Raw genomic sequence first — 18,345 nt, forward strand, 5'->3', positions numbered from 1 at the left:
TACTATACTATAATAATATAGCTGCGCTGTCGCTGTCGTTCAGAAACTATTTTTTTTTCTCGACGACGTACCGCGACGACATCTGCGATGCCGCCGGATCGGTGCCGCAAGTCGATAGATGCCACAACACACTAATTTGACTAGTGCCAGATTAAATGTATGGCACACCGCAGTGCCGCACGTCGTTATCGCATGTCGCAGTGTCGGAAAGTAAAACATCCTACCTTTAATATTCTTGCTTTGCTTTCAATAAAAAAAACTTAGAGAAATGTACATAAGGACAGAATATTTTAGTTTTTAATAATAGTGGTTAGAGTATTTGCTGCCTAAATAAATAATAGTTAAAAAAAACTAAATCAATAACTCTCCAAAACTACTGAATTAAAGTACGTGAATTTTATATCATTATAAAAGCAATTGAAATAAGGCATCACTCTTCCATTTAAGAAATTTCACAACAGTTGTCCGTATTAACCAAACTTGCCCCATGGATTTAAGTTGCCTTACGTACAGTGGACTTTGGTATTTATTTCATCCTTGCAGGAATTATTAATGAGCTTATATATCCCGACCCTCGATCTTGAATCTTTCTACATTTTTGTGCATCCTCCCAGTTTTTTCGCCTTAAATACTTACTTTCGAGAAATTAGAAAAATGATGCACATGGTTTCTTTAAAGAACAAAGCATATGCATACGTTCTTAGTTCTTACGTAAAACTACCTCGCAGTGGTTTAATACTTACTAAAAGTACAAAGAAATTAGGTTTATAGTGTTTTTATTATATTTTTTTGTTTTTCTATTAATACTTTGAGACTTAGTATATTTACATATTTTTTATATTATTTATTACATATTTTTATTACATATTTATTATATATTTTTTATATTATTATTTACAATAATTACATTTTTCTTTTATTTATTTAATAAGTTTTAGAACATATTTCAACGATGAAAGAAGTCTCTTAGTTTCATAAATTAATCCGTAATTATGAACTTTTGCGGTATCGATTCCTGTGTTTAAACTGATCACCGCTTTACTAAACTCATTGTCATTAATATCGATAAAATCTGCTATGATAATGTTAACTCCATTTTGACCGGCAGTTTGGTTCCTAATCCATTCTGTTCTTAAAGCAGCAAAGTCTACTGCACATTTTTTCTTTAATGTAGCTAAAATTTTAAGGATAATTAATAATGATTAATACCTTGCGTCAAATACTTACTTAAAAGGTTTTGCAAATAGTCATCAACACTAGGTGTTAAAACAAGTTGACTTATGTAGCCACTACTATAGGATCTGCTTTGCAATCCACTGTTTAAATCGGTTATTAAATTGCTAGTGTTCATAGTGTCGTACCAAGGAGTAGGAAAGCTAGTGCTGGGCCATAACAAATCTTGGTTTGCCTGCTTTTGATCTCTATAGATGACTAAAACCTTAAAAATTGGTTTTGATAATTTGTATAGCTCTTCTTAATTTTATATTAATATTTGATCGTATAAAACGTGATTAAAAAAATATATATTACCTGTTTTTTTTGTTCAGCCAAATTCTCCAAGGTGATAGAAGACATAGTAGATTGAAATGGAACCAGTTTATCGTTAAAGGTAACCTTTAAGAGCTGTATAACTTCGTCGTGAGTTGCCGTCGTAAAATTGTAAAAATGTTGACAATCCAGGATAACGACCTAAAAAGGGATATTACTGTATGTAGTTATTAATATAAATATTAATAATAATTGAGAAGAAAATTTTCCTTATGCCTCGGATATAAATTGGACAAACATTTTTTTTTAATACATTTTGGCAATTTTGCAGTTTCTAGATATACAGGGTGTCCGGAAAAAGGAGGCGAATCCACCGGCCACATATAGGGTAGACCAAAATAATGCGACTTTCGTTATGCCATTTTTTAATTGGGCGCTCGGTATTCAATATACAGGGCGTCAAAATGATAAATATAGAATCGTTTTTTTTAAATAAGTCGAGTATTTCATAAGATATTAAATTAAAATTTGGTATGAGGGGGTTTTTTGGAACGAGAAATTGAAATCCGTTCAAGGATTTGCTATCCCTTGCAGAGGGCGCTACCTGCGGTATATTGATTGTGTTAAAAATACCAAAACTTTTTTGTAAACCTGTATAATAAAGTTCTAGTAAAAAATTCTAATTATTCAATCTTTTCTTGTAAAAAAAGTATTCTTAGTAAATGTCGGCCTGAGAATCCGTTTATTAGATATCTTAATTTTAAAATCTAGATACATTTTAACAAGTTAACAAAATAAACGTAAAGTATTGTTTCTAAATTAATGCTAAATTACTTATTATAACAAAATCATAAAATATTCACCCTAAATTATTTGTTCAACGTGACCTCCATTTGTTTGTATACACATACGAGCCCTCTTTATTAATGAAAATCTAAGGCTTTGACAAATATTTGGTTTCAACCCTCAAAATACTCTCCAGCTGCAAGGATTCTTTCCCTTAAATAATCCTCGTTTAAAATCGGAACCATATACACAAAATCTTTCATACATCCCCAGACTGAAAAATTCAAAGGTGTAAGGTCGAGCGAACGAGGTGGCCACGGAACAGGAGCATCTCGACCCCTACCAATCCAGCGATTAGAAAATACTTGATGTAAATAGTTCCTAACATTTCTGGCAAAATGAGCCAGAGCACCATCGAGTTGAAACCAAAGATTTTGTCTTAAATTGTTTGTGAATAATTTAAGACATACTTAAAATACGAACTTAAACTTGTAGAAACAACAGAAATAATTCACCAGTCAAATTATCTGGTAAAATGACAGCTCCCAAAAGAAAGTTATCCACAACACCTGCCCACTTGATGATGTGTCTCAACTATGGCCCTAGGATTCTCTTCAACCAATATGTGTGCGTTATGGATATTTGTCATGCCGTTTCTCGTGAACGTGGCCTCGTCAATTCAGAATCGCCTTTATAAAATCCACATTTCTGTTATTCATTTCACATAACCATCTACAAAAGGCAAGTCTTGCCTCGGGATCGTCGTGTAAAAGACCCTGTACTTTTTGAAGATGAATTGGATAAAGTTGTTGACTCCATAAAATATGATGTGTCTCGGTTTTCCTCAGTGGCGAAGCGTGAACTTTTTTTTCGGGTAGACAAACAATAAAAATCGTTAACTAGAAAAAATGTGTATTCAATATTATTCATTTAATGAAATAGAGAATGAAAGCGCATGAAATATTAACTCAAAGAGAAAAATTATGTAGTGATATAAAAAAGAAAAAATAATTACTACTAGCATAAAAAGATAGATAAATAAAAATAAATACTACTTACAAAAAAACACAACATAGGTATAACTATAACTTATAAATCCATAATATCCATTATTTTAAAATTAATTAAAGACAAATAAAAACACAACTAAAATACAATTGCCAATATCGAACAGTCGTTCATAAGTAACCACTAAAAAAACCTGTAAGATGTATTGCGGCCGACCAGATCAAGCGTGTCCATAAACAATAACCCTCAATAGCATAATAAAATAGCTGGTCGACTTCGATAGACAAAAGCTCGAATGTCTTTTCCGCGAGTAAATTTTGCATACGTAATAGGCTGAATGCTGATGCGGCCGGACCTCTGCCACCTGCTTGATGCGTATATGGTTCGATTAATTGCTCTAAATTTCGGAAGACAAATATCAATGTGTCTTTCTGGGGCTCGTATACAATAATTGGGTGTCAGCCCTGCATTTTTATTTTAATTGGTGCGTCAGGCGGGGCGCGCCTTAGATATAGATAGATAGATATTATAGCCGTTTAAATACTATATAATAATAGTAAGGAGCGACTACGTTCTGTGTTAATTTTTTTTAATTGTAATTCCACAATTACATAAAATAATTACGTAATAAGTTAATGACAAATAACTGGATAATTTTGGGTAGACAGTGTCTACCTTGTCTACTCGTACGCTTCGCCACTGGTTTTCCTAATATTTCCCACCCGTTCAGCCAAAACCTTAGTACTAATGTTTGGTGATTCTTCGACAATTCCTAACATTTCTTCACCTTCCCCTGATTGCATCGCACGAGATCCGCCGCAATTACCCTTCCGTCTTTCGCTGAAACTTCCAGTCTCCCTTAGGCAGTTAATCAAATTTAAAAAATATTTTATTTTGGGATGAAATCGGTTTGGGAATGTCTGGGCGTCTAGTGGCTAAACTAGCATTGGAGTCACATTTTCCTAGTTAAGATTGACAGGTATTTACCGTTTACAATAATATTTAAAACTTGCCAAACATCAAAAACATATCCGCGATTTCGGAAAAGGGTACATTTCTTGGTCTATGAGCTATTATGGTTTTATAAGTTGTAAGAAAACACACCAAGTACAAATATGTAATTAAAAAACGTATATTTATTTTAGGAGTAATTGAGAAGCTTGTAAAGAGCGTCAGAAGCATTTAAATTTGTTACTTTGAGAGTACGTAAAAATTTCCTGGATCCGGGAGGTCAGCCAGTTTATTTAGAAAGAAGTATCTAGTTTTTAAAATTAAGATATCTAATAAACGGATTCTCAGGCCGACAATTACTAAGAATACTTTTTTTACAAGAAAAGATTGGATAAAAAGAATTTTTTACTAGAACTTTATTATACAGGGGTACAAAAAAGTTTTGGTATTTTTAACACAATCAATATACCGTAGGTGGCGCCCTCTGCAAGGGATAGCAAATCCGTGAACGGATTTCAATTTCTCGTTCCAAAAAACCCCCTCATACCAAATTTTAATTTAATATCTCATGAAACACTCGACTTATTTAAAAAAAAACGATTCTATATTTATCATTTTGACGCCCTGTATATTGAATACCGAGCGCCCATTTAAAAAATGACATAACGAAAGTTGCAATATTTTGGTCCACCCTATATGTGGCCGGCGGATTGGCCTCCTTTTTCCGGACACCCTGTATATAAAATTAAAGCCATAGAATAATACATTCTTTCTGTAATGCAACAATCCTTCGTGTAACTGCCAAGCTTAAAGTGGCTGGTATCATTCCTCTTTAAATGGCAGCTTGTCAAAACGTGTTTAATACGAAAAAAGTGTTTATTTCTATTTAATATTTCATTAGCTGTGAGAATTAACTGTTTTTAACTTAAGAAAAAGACGACGAAGATTTTCAATTAAAAACAAAAATTGACAAATAAATTCATATAAAAATTAAGATCACCGTAGTTGGACCCAAAGTTCTGTACTATACGCCATTCAAGCACCTCTATAGTGGCGTCACCGGGTAAATTTAAAGGGCATTCCGCAGCTGTATGTCGAGCATATATTATACAGGTTGGGGACCATCACGCAAAGATAGGTGCTTAAAGGAAATATGGCAACGTGCATGCATGGATTTCGTGCGCTTTGTTACTCGCCTGCTCAACACCCACTCAAAGACAAGGCCTTAGTGCTTGGCGCGTGACGTCATCGATGTGGGCCACCGATTTTTAAAAACCAAGGGATTTCATATGCTAATATCTCAATATTTGGCTTATTTTAAAAAATGCTAGGAATAGAATAGAGTTCAGGAAACATTCAAAGGTATGTTTTAGTTCTGGTTGAATGTCAGGTTAAATATTATGGTGTAATATTAAATGCAGACTCCCAACTCCCCTACATCTGCGCCAAAATTCAACATATGTATTTAGGTATTTTTTTATACCATCAAGTAGTAAAACATTTTATTATATACACGTAAATACATATATTGACTTTAAAAGCTTAAACAGCTTATCATACTCCAGTTCATGTAATTTTTTAATTGCAGAAAAAGAAGTACATTTTTTCTTCGAAGTGTCAAAATCAGGAAAATAAAATTTTTGGTCTGGTTTAGAGTTAAGCCAATTATTAAATACACATGTAAGTAAGTGAACTGTGTCGAATAGGTAAAATAATGGTCTCTGATTATCTATGGGATGAGGATAAACAATGCTAAGTTGGTCTGCAGTTGAAAAATGGCTCATGGCTTTCCTGTTAATGGTATTATTATCACTTATAACACAAAAAACTATGCACCCAACCTCCTCTAAATATTCAACAATTGTCCTAATAAAATTATGAAGCATGCCTGATGTAATTTTGAAGATGAGAGCTATGTGAACTACTTCTTTAAAGCTAGAACACACACTTGTAATCATAAAAGTAAATGCCGAGGAAGCTAGAGACTTATTATTGACTGATGTTCCAGTGATATTTATTCCAAGAGTTTACATAAATATAACATACACGTTTCGGGGGAATAAACAGTTCCGATTTTAGAAAAAAACACAAAAATGAGCTAATGTTTACTGCGGATCTCGTCAGAAATACCGGCAACCACAGAACATAAATATAAACAACCTAACCTCTCGTTTCATCAGGTGGCACAACTAATAGATGCGCCGTTGTCAGATTTATATAGAAAGAACTTCTATTGGCAAGTAGCAAGGTATTATAGTCGGCGCGCCGAAAAGATGCAGTAATCACGTGAATAGCACGCGACAGTTAAAACGAAATGCGTGTTCGAATACCAGTAAATACTGGAGAGTTTTAGAGCAGAAGTTTTGGGGCGCGTATACGGTCTGATTATTTTTTGTGTGTATTAGTTAGTTTTGAAAAATGGGTGACGTACCTGTGGGGCATCTTTTGAATTCACACCCTAAAAAACGAGCTTGTAAGAAACATTTTACGGTTTCTAAAAAGGAGACAATTATAAATATGTCTAAAGTATGTGAAGTAAATCATCCAGATTACAGCAAGACACAAAAAGTATCTTTTACAGCTGATGCAGCAGGTGTGATATAATAAAATAGTCTTTACTTACCTAAATAATTATAAAAAACCTGTTAAAAAACCTAAATTAAACTAAAATAAACTAAGGTATATTCTACACATATTAGGCAAACGAACATTGAAAACAGCATTCTAATTTGGCTCACGGTGTAGAAAATTTTAAAAGTCAAAAATACGCCAAAAAAAAAACTATATGCGTTTCAATTGACTAGCAGTTTTTTACAATGTTTTTTATATTGTAAATACACTCACAAAAGTAAATGGTTTCATGCCGTTTGAAAAAATAAATAAATTAAATTAATTACAAAATAAAAAATGTAATGTAATTTCATCAGGTGTTTCCAAAAGGAATATCTATAATATAGTCAAAAGTTATGAAAATACTCATACCTTTCAACCACCAACAAAGTATCATAGAGCGAGAGCTATTTTGGATAACATTGATGAGCAAACAAAAAATGCTATCCGTAGAATAATCCATTGGTTTTTCCTAAAAAATGAGCCACCAACTGTCAAAAAGATTTTATCAGAACTTTAGAAAAATGAAGAAATTTCGAATTTTAAGGAAACAACTTTTCGACACTTACTCAGGGAAATTGATTTTCGGTAAGTGGCAGATTGCCATATAATAAAGATTTAAAACAATTTTAGTAAAAAAAAAAACACAAAAGCTCACATAATTTTTTTCATTACAGCTTTGTAAAGAGAAGTCGAAATAGTATGCTTAAAAAAAGGGATGAAATAATATGCTGGAGGCGACGTTATTTACGATCCATAAGAAAGGCTCGACGAAGAAAATAGAAACATTTATTATTTAGATGAAACATGAGTGAACGCGGGTCACACGGTTTTCAAAGTATGGACAGATACAACCGTAACCACCGCTAGAAATGCTTTTATCAATGGATTGTCCACAGGGCAAAAAGCTCCGGCAGGAAAGCGGAAACGGTTGATAGTACTACATATTGGGTCAGAAGATGGCTTTGTTCAGGGCGGTTAACTAGTTTTTGAATCAAAACAGACGGAAGATTATCACGAGGAGATGAATGCTGAAGTTTTTGAAGAGTGGTTCGAAAAAATTTCACCTAGCTTAGAAAATGCCTGTGTTATTGTGTTGGATAACGCATCCATACTCGAAAGCTTGACAAAACCCCGACATTTACCACAAAGAAAGGGGATATTCAAAACTGGTTAATGACCAAACAAATTCATTATGAAAAAGATATGATAAAAGCAGAACTTTTGAAATTAGTAAAAGAAAACCGATACGAAGACACATTTGTAGTGGACGAAATGGCTAAAGCTACCGGCCGAACGGTCTTAAGATTGCCACCATATCATTGCGAGTTGAACCCAATCGAACTGATATAGGGGCAGATTAAGGGTGAAGTAGCTCGGAAAAATGTCACTTTTAAATTTGCAGACCTTAAACCACTTTTTGATCAAGCAGTGCAAAATGTCAGTCCACAAAATTGGAAAAATGCTGAAATGAATTATCAAAGAAGAAGAACGCATGTGGACTCTGGATGATTTAATGGAAATTCAGGTGGAACCACTTATTATAAATGTTGGCGAAGATGACGATACAATTTCTTCAGATTCTGAGAAAGATTAGTTTTTTAAAGGCCTGTGTACCTGTGTTTTTTTTGAATTGTGGAATTTTGATTTATTAAAAATGTTTAAAAAAAAAACGCCCTTTATTTTGAGAGAAAGCATTTTCAAACCTATGTTGATTATTAGTTTATTTTTTACATATATTTTTGTAAAGAAACCACCATTAAATTTTTGTACAACAATAACGAATTACCTTGTATCATTACATTTTTGAAATATTATGTATTTACTTTAAATAGTTAACAAATTATAGTAAATTCATATTATTTACAAGGTATAAGGGTGAACGTAAATCAAAACTCACACGGTGTTTCATAAGAAATTTTTAAAATAAGCCCTTCCAGTGACCTAAATATCCATAATAATAAATTTCTAATAATAAAAAATAAAAATAATACTAATCGATAAAAATACATTTATCGTATACTTATAAAGACGTAAAAACCCGCTCGAAATCTACTCGTCTAATACAACAAAATGGATCGCGCATCGAACACTCGATGATCACGCGCCAACCACGCGTTTTCCTTGCTGCATCTATTCGGTGCGTCAACTATAGATAAATGATAAAATTTGGAAAAATGGAAGTTTAAATTATAAAAAGAGAAATAAGGATGCACTCTTTTTTTTAACTAAATTGTAAAGTAAGAGCAGTTAAAGATATACAGGGTGTCATTAAAATGGTGTAAAAAAATTCGGGGGGTGATAGTACTCCTAAAAATTTTAAAAAAAGTTCCTATAACTATAGGGCGGAAAATGCATATTAAGGGAGTTAGGGGCACTGAAAGGGTAAATTTAAAAAACGGTTTTTTGAAATTGTAGGCTTAAAAAACGAGATAAAATTTCGAAAAAAAATCCTCTGCCATAAATTTTGACCCAAAATCAAATGATACTGAAAAATAATTTGGAAAATCGGAAAGGGTAGTTTTTGCAAGGGTAGGGAGTTAATTCGTGAATAACTTTTTTTAGGTTATTTTTTTCGCAACGTGGGTTCATTTTTTAAAAACTACATACTTTTTCCTACAAAAAAGGTACTCTTGTTGCACATCGCCCAGAACGATGGTTTTCGAGAAAATTGAAGGCAAAAAGTTTGCTCTGATGGGTTGCTAACTGGTTAAACAACATAAACCTATGAAAGTTATGGGGTTTCAAAAGTAAACACGTAGTTATTAAATAATTAATTGAAAAATCTAAATTTTATGATTTTTAAAACATCTTATTGCTTTAAAAAAAATTTTGCCGCTGGGTTTAGCAGAATTATTTTTACCCTAGCGGAGAAAAAATCATTTTGGCGGACAGCGGAATTTTTAGCGGAATAATTTATTATTAAGCGGATTTTGGCGGTTTAATAAATTATATCTTTCCCATCTTACTCTTCGGACGCCCATGCTGAAGTGTAAGCACTAGGCAGCGGGAAAAAATACATTCGCCCGAGCAATTCGTTTCGGTCAATGCGCTGGTGTTGAGTGCCCTCTGAATATTTGAACAACAAGCCGTGTTCGGTGATTCCCCTGGTCTGTTTATTGAAATTGCACTGTTGATTTAACTGTGTTTCTGCATGGTTAATAAATAGTTAATTTAACTTCTACTGTGTTAAAATAACGGTAAGTTTTGGTAACAATGATACAATATATTACACATTTTATTAGTTGACAATATATTTTAGATAGATCCTATATTTTGAAATGGCAAATACGTATAGTCAAAAGTTTAGAGAAGTTTGGATGAAAGATCTCATTTTATCGCCATGGTTAACTTTCGTTGAGTCAATCAAGGGTAAACTGGCAAAGAGTAAATTTTGTATGACCACAATTGGAAATAAATATTCTGATTTGAAAAATTATGCAAATAGCAAAAGGCATAAGAACAACGCAACGATTGTTTTGGAAAATACCAAATTGTCTTTTAAGCCAGAAAGTCAACTAGACTCAGTAAAAAAGGCCGAGGGCAAACTAGCAATAAATATTGCATGTCATTCTTCGATATCAACTATCGAATACTTAATTCCCACTTGTAAATCCTCATTTAAAGGTTTTTTGAGTAATACATAATAAAAATACGTTCATTTATTGTAATCTTTTTTAGGTTTTGAAGCTGAACAATTGCAAATGCAACGGACCAAATGTTCTGAAGTAATAACAAATGTAATTGCACCTTATTTCCGTAATAAGCTTACAGAGGATGTTGGAGATCTACCTTATAGCATATTAATTGATGAGTCCAATGATATTTCTTTTACCAAATATTTAGGTATATCTATTATATATTTTAGCGCAAAAACCAATAAAATTATTTCAACTGGCTTGGGACTAGGAGAATTGGATTCTGGTAATGCAGACGGGATTTTGCAATGCCTTTTGGGTATGTTAAGAAATTATAATTTAAAAATTCAAAATTTACGTGGCCTAGGAACAGATAATGCAGCTGAAATGACTGATGTAAGCAATGGCGTTCATAAAAAGTTATTGGCCTATAATCCCACTATTATTTTAATTCGCTGTATACAGATCATGTTATCGTGAGCTACGAATTACACAAAATAATGGCAACACCGCTTGGTTGCGGCTTGCAGGCGGCGGAATTTTTCGTTTTTATTTTTTGAACCGGGAGTCAGCAGACCTCACTTTGTTGTGTTAATGCACGTTGCATTAATAATTTTTGAGCGTTATTTTTGTGTTTTTTTCACTATGGCTGTTTATACCCTTTCCGAAAGAGTTCAACTAATTAAATGGTTTTATGGAGGCAATTCGGCAGTACAATGTAGAGATTTGTTTTTAGTGACATTTGAGAATAGACCGATTCCTTGTGCAAAAATGGTTTTAAATGTGGTTACAAATTTTGAGACATCTTTTTGTCTTCAAGATTGTAAAAAATGCCACACAAAACGTCAAGAACCACCTGTTGAAGTGGTCCAGGATATAGAACGGCGGGAAGAAATGGTTTGCAGTACCCTAGAACTTGATTCGACACGGTCCACTAGAAGTGTTGGAGCGGAACTGGGAATGAGCAATAAAACTGTTGCTCGTATCTGGAAAAAATATGGGTACAAATGTTTCAAGTATTCAAAAACTCAGGAAATATTTCCTGAAGACCAGTGGCGAAGAATGGAATTTTGTGAAACCATGATGGAAAAGGCAAATGAAAACGAATATTTTTAAAAAAATATTTTGTTTTCTGATGAATCTTCTTTTCCATTATATGGCAAACAGAATCCTTCCATTGTTCGTTATTGGTCTCAGGAAAACGAGCACAGAAGTTTTCAGTTTCGTACCCAGTATCCTCAGAAATTGAATGTTTGGGCAGATATTTTGGGCGACAATGTTATAGGGCCATTTTTTATTGATGGCACTTTAAACGCCCAAAAGTACCTTGAGTTGCTGCAAAACCAAGTTCAAATCCTACCTGATGTAGACCTGGGATCGGTTTATTTTCAGCAAGATGGCTGTCCTGCTCATAACGCGGCTAGGGTAAAAGAATTTTTAACAAATACTTTTCCTAACCGCCTCATTAGTGACACTGGCCATATTAAATGGACTCCTAAATCTCCAGATTTGTCTCCAAATGACTTTTATCTGTGGGGTTACCTTAAGCAAACCATTTACAAGCATGAATTTAGTAGGCCAACAAATTTAGAGGTGTTGCGAAATAAAATTGTCGAAGGTGCCAATTCCATTTTACCTGAAACTCTTTTGGAGGTGCGAAATGGCTTTTACGATAGGTTAAGTTTTTGTTTAGCGAAAGAAAGCGGTTTATTTGAGCCTTTCATTTAAAAAATGATATGTTGTTAAGTTTGTTTATTAGAGTTTTATTTCTGATTTTTTATTATATTTTTATCATAGTTGATATTTTCTTTTTTATTAGAATAACGCTTTTATTTTTATTATGCAAAACACAGCATATTAAACATTTTAAGATTACAATTCTATGCGGGTTTTACACATTGTCATGTCTGTAAAACCCGCATTAGAATAAATATTTAAAAAATGCCTAGATTTTCGCGTAATATTTTGGGACATTTTGTCGCCAAACGACGCAGCTCCCACGAAAGTCAGATGTTTATTGATCGTTGTAAGCTTAATTACCTAAATTAAAAGTCGAGTCCCTGACAATATAGAAGTTTTAAAAAAAATGTCATTATTTTTGGTTCAAAATTCTTTAAATCATAATAAGAGAGATATTATAGACTTATCAAAATTAATAAATAAAAATAACGAAGAAATAGCACTGATCAGTGGAAAAACTTCATTTACTTCCATGGAAAAGTATTGAAAATACGCACAATTTTTGGTTCGAAGTTTTTATGTACAAGGATTCTCAAAATATTGTCGTATTTAAAGAACTGGCTCTGGTAGCCTTAGGGTTTTTATCGTTGCCGCATTCGAATGCCGAAGTACAACGACAATTTAGCCAAATGAACATTATTAAAAATAAGCCTAGAAATCGCATGAAACTTCCATTACTTAATTCAACTCTCGCCATTCGTAATGGACTACGAAAAAATGGTATTTGCTGTAAAGATTTCTTGCTGCCAAATGATATTATTAAAAAGATTAGAACCAACCAATCCTACTCCCAAGTAATATATTTTTTTTGAACTAAAATGACTTATATTATTTAAGTATTTGTTGATTGTAGTTTTTAAATACAAAATGCGAATTAATCAGATTATCTGTTTATATTTTCCTTGGAATTTGGTAATTATAAGTTTCGTTACTCTACTCATTTATTTGTTTTATTCTTATAACTAACCAAATAAAAAATATAATATACGTTTTATAACATAACTTTTTTGTCCAACTTTTTTGTCCCCCCTGCCGGCCGCGACCATTTAACACCGTGTTTTAGGGTCTAGCGGATTTTAACGGAATTTCTTCTCATAAACAGCGGAGAAAGCATTCAGCGAGTTGGAACACTAAGTACGTATCTGACTTTGATAGGAGTAATGCTATGTACACACGTAGACATTAAAATGTCGACATTTATGTCTAGAACAGTCTACAACATATTCACATGAGTATTAAAATTATTTTCTTTAGAGCAGTATCTAGAGCACTCAGTAGACTGGATACACTTTTTGTGGATACACTTTTTTTTAATGTCTAGACATCTCTATTGAGTGTTTACATGAACATTCGAATTTTAATCATGTCGCGAAAAAGATTATGAATTGTATTCTCAAAAAAAAAAAGCAAGACACGAACAAGAAAATGCTGGATTAAAGAATATATTACAAAAAGGGGTTCGCAAGGAGCTTATTCGAAGTTATTAGTGGAGCTCAGATGTGAAGATTCACAATACTTTAAAAATTTTCTGCGAATGTCTGCTTCAGACTTTCAATTCCTTGTCGAAAAAGTCCGACCTAAAATAGAAAAACAGGACACAGTGATGCGTCGCGCCATTTCGGTGGGGGAAAGGCTGGCTGTAACCTAAAATTTTTAGCTAGGGATAAATAAAATTAGTTTACAAATTTTTATCAAAAATAAACAATTCATTTTTAAGGTGAAAGCTACCATTCTCTAATGTATTTGTACAGAATTACTGTTTCAACGATTTCATGTATCTTTTCAGAATGTTACCAAGCTCTTTACGAAGCATTAAGAGAAGTTTACTTAAAGGTAAGTAAGTACGTAGGTACTTAATTATGTAAGTATGAGCAGCTACTAGGTGACATTATTTTAGTAATATTTGGTGTAATTGAAGACTCACAATTTATTAAATTTAAAATTTTTATTTCACCCGTCATGCCCCACCGGGGGTTACCAGAGCCCAACGGCTTTAGAGAAACCGATAAGGCTCTCTGGTCTGAAGGACTTAAAGCCACTCGGTACACTGAAAGTATTACCCAAGTATTTGAACCTGGCGCGCGTGAGTGCTGGGCACTCCCTTTCATGCTCCTCACAGCACCATCGGCATTCCGGGATGTCCGCAATACCGATAGTATGGAGATGCCTTCTTAAGTGCGTCTTTTTAGGCGTAGTAGATTTTTGGTGAGACAGGCAGAGGGCCCACCTATGTGCGCTTTGGCCTGTCTCATACCAGGGGACTCAGTCCATCTTCGGTGGGTCCACTTGTCCAGCAGACATTGACGCGACCGCAACGCATTTGGCAATACCAACTATGGGTTCCGGCCCCATCGGCACATCCGCAGATCCCAGTCTGGCAAGAGAGTCCGCTTCCTCATTACCTGCATGGCCTGCGTGGCCACGTATATCCAGACGAGCTGGGCCCTGCAGCCAACCTGCACCAGTTTTTTCAGGACTTTTATGCACTCTAGTACAAGCTTGGAGCTTACCTTTGCGGCCGTGATAGCCTTAATGGTAGCTCTGCTGTCCGAGCATATTGATACGACTGTATTGCGGTGTCCGCAGCTTAGGATTTTCTCTCCGCATTTTAATATAGTGAATACTTCGGCCTGGAGGACAGTGGCGTGCTCCCCTAGCGAGTATGCCCTACTGGTATGTGGGATCCCACCACAAAGCCCTGAATCAGCTCTTTTATTCATTCTGGAGCCATCTGTGTACCAGTTGGTCCCCCTATTTAGCAATGCAGGTCTGTTGGAATGCTGCCACTCCTCTCTACCTGCAAAGTTTTCATAATAAGATGCCGCTGAAGTGCTTCTTGAAATATCTAATAAAGATGGAGTCCTGCTTGAACATGCAGAATCACTTCCTTGTACTGATTGAATGGACGAAAATTTTTCCCTTGGCACCAAACTTTCATCCTTCTCCTGACAATCTAAAACGCATTGCTGTATTCTTCTTTTCAATTTTCTTTTACTAACTTCCTGCTGTAAGTTACGGAGTGACGATGCCACAAAATCTCCGAATATCTGCTCGTCAGCATTTACCTTGGTCAATTCCTTTATAGCCTTATTAAATAATTCATCTTCTTTTGGCTATCTTTTTATTTTTTCGGACCACCTTTCTAACAGGACGAGAAGTGCTTGGGATATTAGTATGGGCATCACTAATTGTCACCTCTTTAGATACAGGAAATTCATTTGGACTATTTTGTGTGTCTGCATGGATGTCGCCTATTTCAACTGTTAATTCCTAAAAATACATAGTAAATTAATAGTATATTATGATATAAAGTATATAGGAGAGCCTTTAAAGCACTCGCGACATATTTCAAAGCAGGATGCGCAGTGGAGTATTTCGTAAGGCGCAAGGGCTTTAAAGGCTTGTATACACGCATATCATATGCTATTTTTTTATTACGAATGTATGGTGCATTTTAAAAATGTTAAACGTTGTATTAAACGTACAAATATTTCTATAGCAATCTATGAAAAAGTAGGCGCATCATATTATGAATGCCACAGCGTGCGATTATGATGCATGCGTAATAAAAAACATTTTTTGTAATTTTCAGATGCCGAATTCAAACATCGAATGGAATAATATCGCTCAGCAGTTTTAAGGCAAATGGAATTTTCCGAATTGAATAGGGGCTCTAGACGGAAAATATATTGTTCTACAGGCACCTAAAAATAGTGGTTGTCACTATTTTGACTATAAAGGATGTCACAGTATTGCCTTAATGGCTTTAGTAGATGCCAACTATTTCGTTATATTGGTGTCGGTTGCAATGGGCGTGTGTCCGACGGGGGAGTATTTGGTAACTGTTCACTCTCAAGAGCATTAGAGGAAAATATTTTGCATATTCCCCATGAAAGAGCACTTTCAGGAAGAAAAAACGTATACCTTTTGTAGTAGTAGCTCATGATGCGTTTGCCCTTATTCGTTTAAAGATAATTTAAACACCAAAGCAAATAAAAAAAAGGAAGATCCGTCATCTGGAAACTTTATTCCCCTTCAACCCCGATATATTCTTTGCAATATTGACTATAGTCAATATATCATGATTTTACAGAATATTTCTGTTCGCCTATAGGAGAAGTACCGTGGTAATATAAATTTATATAGATGATGTTATGCTAATGTTTAGGAATTACTGTATGTAAAAGTAATAAAATGTCTACTTACCAGACTTGTTTGGCTTTTCTTACAAATAAATCTTCCAATTAAAAACTTTAAGGCGTTTACTCCATCTCCGGATTTCTTGTTTTTAATTTTTCTTATTTTATTATTCATTTAAGTTCTTAAAAATTGTACAGTTTTCTTGTAATTTCTGCAGTAGTAACTCCGAAATGTTCTGCCATAGTAGCTGTAGCAGAATTTTTCTTTACTCTGTCTTTGTAAAATTTTGATGTTGTATCCTATAATTCAGGGCTTGCTTGAAGCATTTCAATCAGTTCCTTAGTTTTTTCCTTTGGCCAGTAGCTTTATTGGGCCATTTTGTAATTACTAAATGCCTATAAATTTATTATTTTTATTTTAAAACTTATTTACCCTAAAAAACTTACAGAGTCGCAATATTTATAAACAGCGCACAGCTCGTCTCTCACTAATCTAGAAATAGATTTCCAACCTACCGGTACACTTGATAGCAAGTCTCAACACGTTTAAAAAATGCGTTCAAACGAAAGATCTACGAATTAACGAGAGCGGCGTCTGGACACAAGTGTCTGATCCAGTCTTTAAATCAGATTTCCATTACGATTTCCACCGTAAATGAAAATAATTTCAATTTTTTTAGTAAAGAGACGTGAATCAGGCATTCTCAATTATATCAAGGTAAAAATAAAATTGCACAAAACGAAATAGCAAAAATAATAATACCAAAAAAAGAGAATCCTTTCGGTATTATTCGCTTTTAAAGGTATTGATAAACCAAATAAGTTTTTATATGGAACAGTAACTTTTAGGATAATACAAACTCTACAAACAACAACACACCTACAAACAAATTACACCTGAACAGGCGTAGTGAAGAAAATGCGAAAAATAAGATTTTGAAAGGCTGCCATTTTGGTATGGGCAAAAGTAATGACTTAATATTCAAGGACCGTAAAGCATTTAGTGGGAGCTTTCAAACGATGTATCGCATGACTCCCCTTTCTATTTAATTTTGTTTTGCAAAATGCCCTCCCGCCGCCATTTTGAAGTTTTGCAATATTTTGTCCTTAGCTCATTAGCTAGGGACGAAAAAGTAGTATTTAGTTTGCTAATCATGTGTGCCAAATTTCAAATTCTTATATAAACGCATTCAAAGATAACGGAGGGGAGGGACAATTAAGAGCCGCACTGTATAAAGGATAGACAAGGTTGTCTGCCCGTTTTCAGCTTACTAACTCTTTAATTGTTTGCCACATCTTTTTAACATCAATTATTTTTTTATTAATTTCTTTTTCGTATAAAAAAGTAAAGTTATTTTGTAAAGAAAAATATTGTTTCATACCTGATTTGTTTTATGATTTCATTTTTTATCATTTTGTAATTTTTCCAATCATCTTCAGATCCTGACTCTAAGTAACTCATCTCTAGTTTGCATAATACTAAAACTAAACCAAACTTGTGGTATCTTTTAATGATTCAATAATATTTCTTATTCAAGAAGTTGATTCGTCGGGTTTAGGCATAGATAAAAAAAAAACATTTATTTACGTTTAGAATATGTTTCGAAAATATGTTGACTTCATCAGGGCAAATTTATAATCAGACGGGCAACCATTTAAGTATACGAACGACGACAGACAATAATATGGATATTCATATTCTAAGACAGATATAAAGGGTGTTGAAATAAGAAGGCAATATTTGAATTGTGCGCCATGTTTGACAGTCATAAACCGATTCCAAGCGATCTATCGGTTTTAACCGCGGTTAAGCCCTTGGTTGACCTTGAACAGTCCCTTTATAACATAACCAATCGTGTCTGCTTGGACGTGTTTGGTTGAAGTAACTTTGTAACTTGTCAGCTGTCGCTGTCATCATTTTGTTTGTTTGTAAATAATACCCGAGACGCCAGTAATGTTATATATAATTAGTTCTTAAACATAAA

General features: G+C 33.9%; 1 protein-coding gene and 1 long non-coding RNA gene across 2 annotated transcripts in view; both read right to left on the reverse strand.

The window, feature by feature from the left end:
* Window positions 1-759: 759 nt before the first annotated feature.
* LOC126746215 (PI-PLC X domain-containing protein 3-like) overlaps window positions 760-18,345 on the reverse strand; it is a 63,374-nt gene continuing 45,788 nt past the window's right edge. The window contains exons 4-6 of the mRNA XM_050454370.1: window positions 1,531-1,689; window positions 1,228-1,438; window positions 760-1,174 (exon numbers count right to left, since the gene is read on the reverse strand). Coding sequence (XP_050310327.1) covers window positions 921-1,174; window positions 1,228-1,438; window positions 1,531-1,689 — 624 coding nt within the window. The 3' untranslated portion in view covers window positions 760-920. The remainder of the gene's footprint in view (window positions 1,175-1,227; window positions 1,439-1,530; window positions 1,690-18,345) is intronic.
* Window positions 15,120-16,905, reverse strand: LOC126746219 (uncharacterized). The gene is made up of 3 exons (XR_007663835.1): window positions 16,808-16,905; window positions 16,428-16,756; window positions 15,120-15,491 (listed from the first exon to the last, which is right to left on the reverse strand). It is a non-coding gene; the product is annotated as an uncharacterized LOC126746219 (long non-coding RNA).

This window comes from Anthonomus grandis, chromosome 17, assembly GCF_022605725.1.
Source record: "Anthonomus grandis grandis chromosome 17, icAntGran1.3, whole genome shotgun sequence".
NCBI classification, from domain to species: Eukaryota; Metazoa; Arthropoda; class Insecta; order Coleoptera; family Curculionidae; genus Anthonomus; species Anthonomus grandis.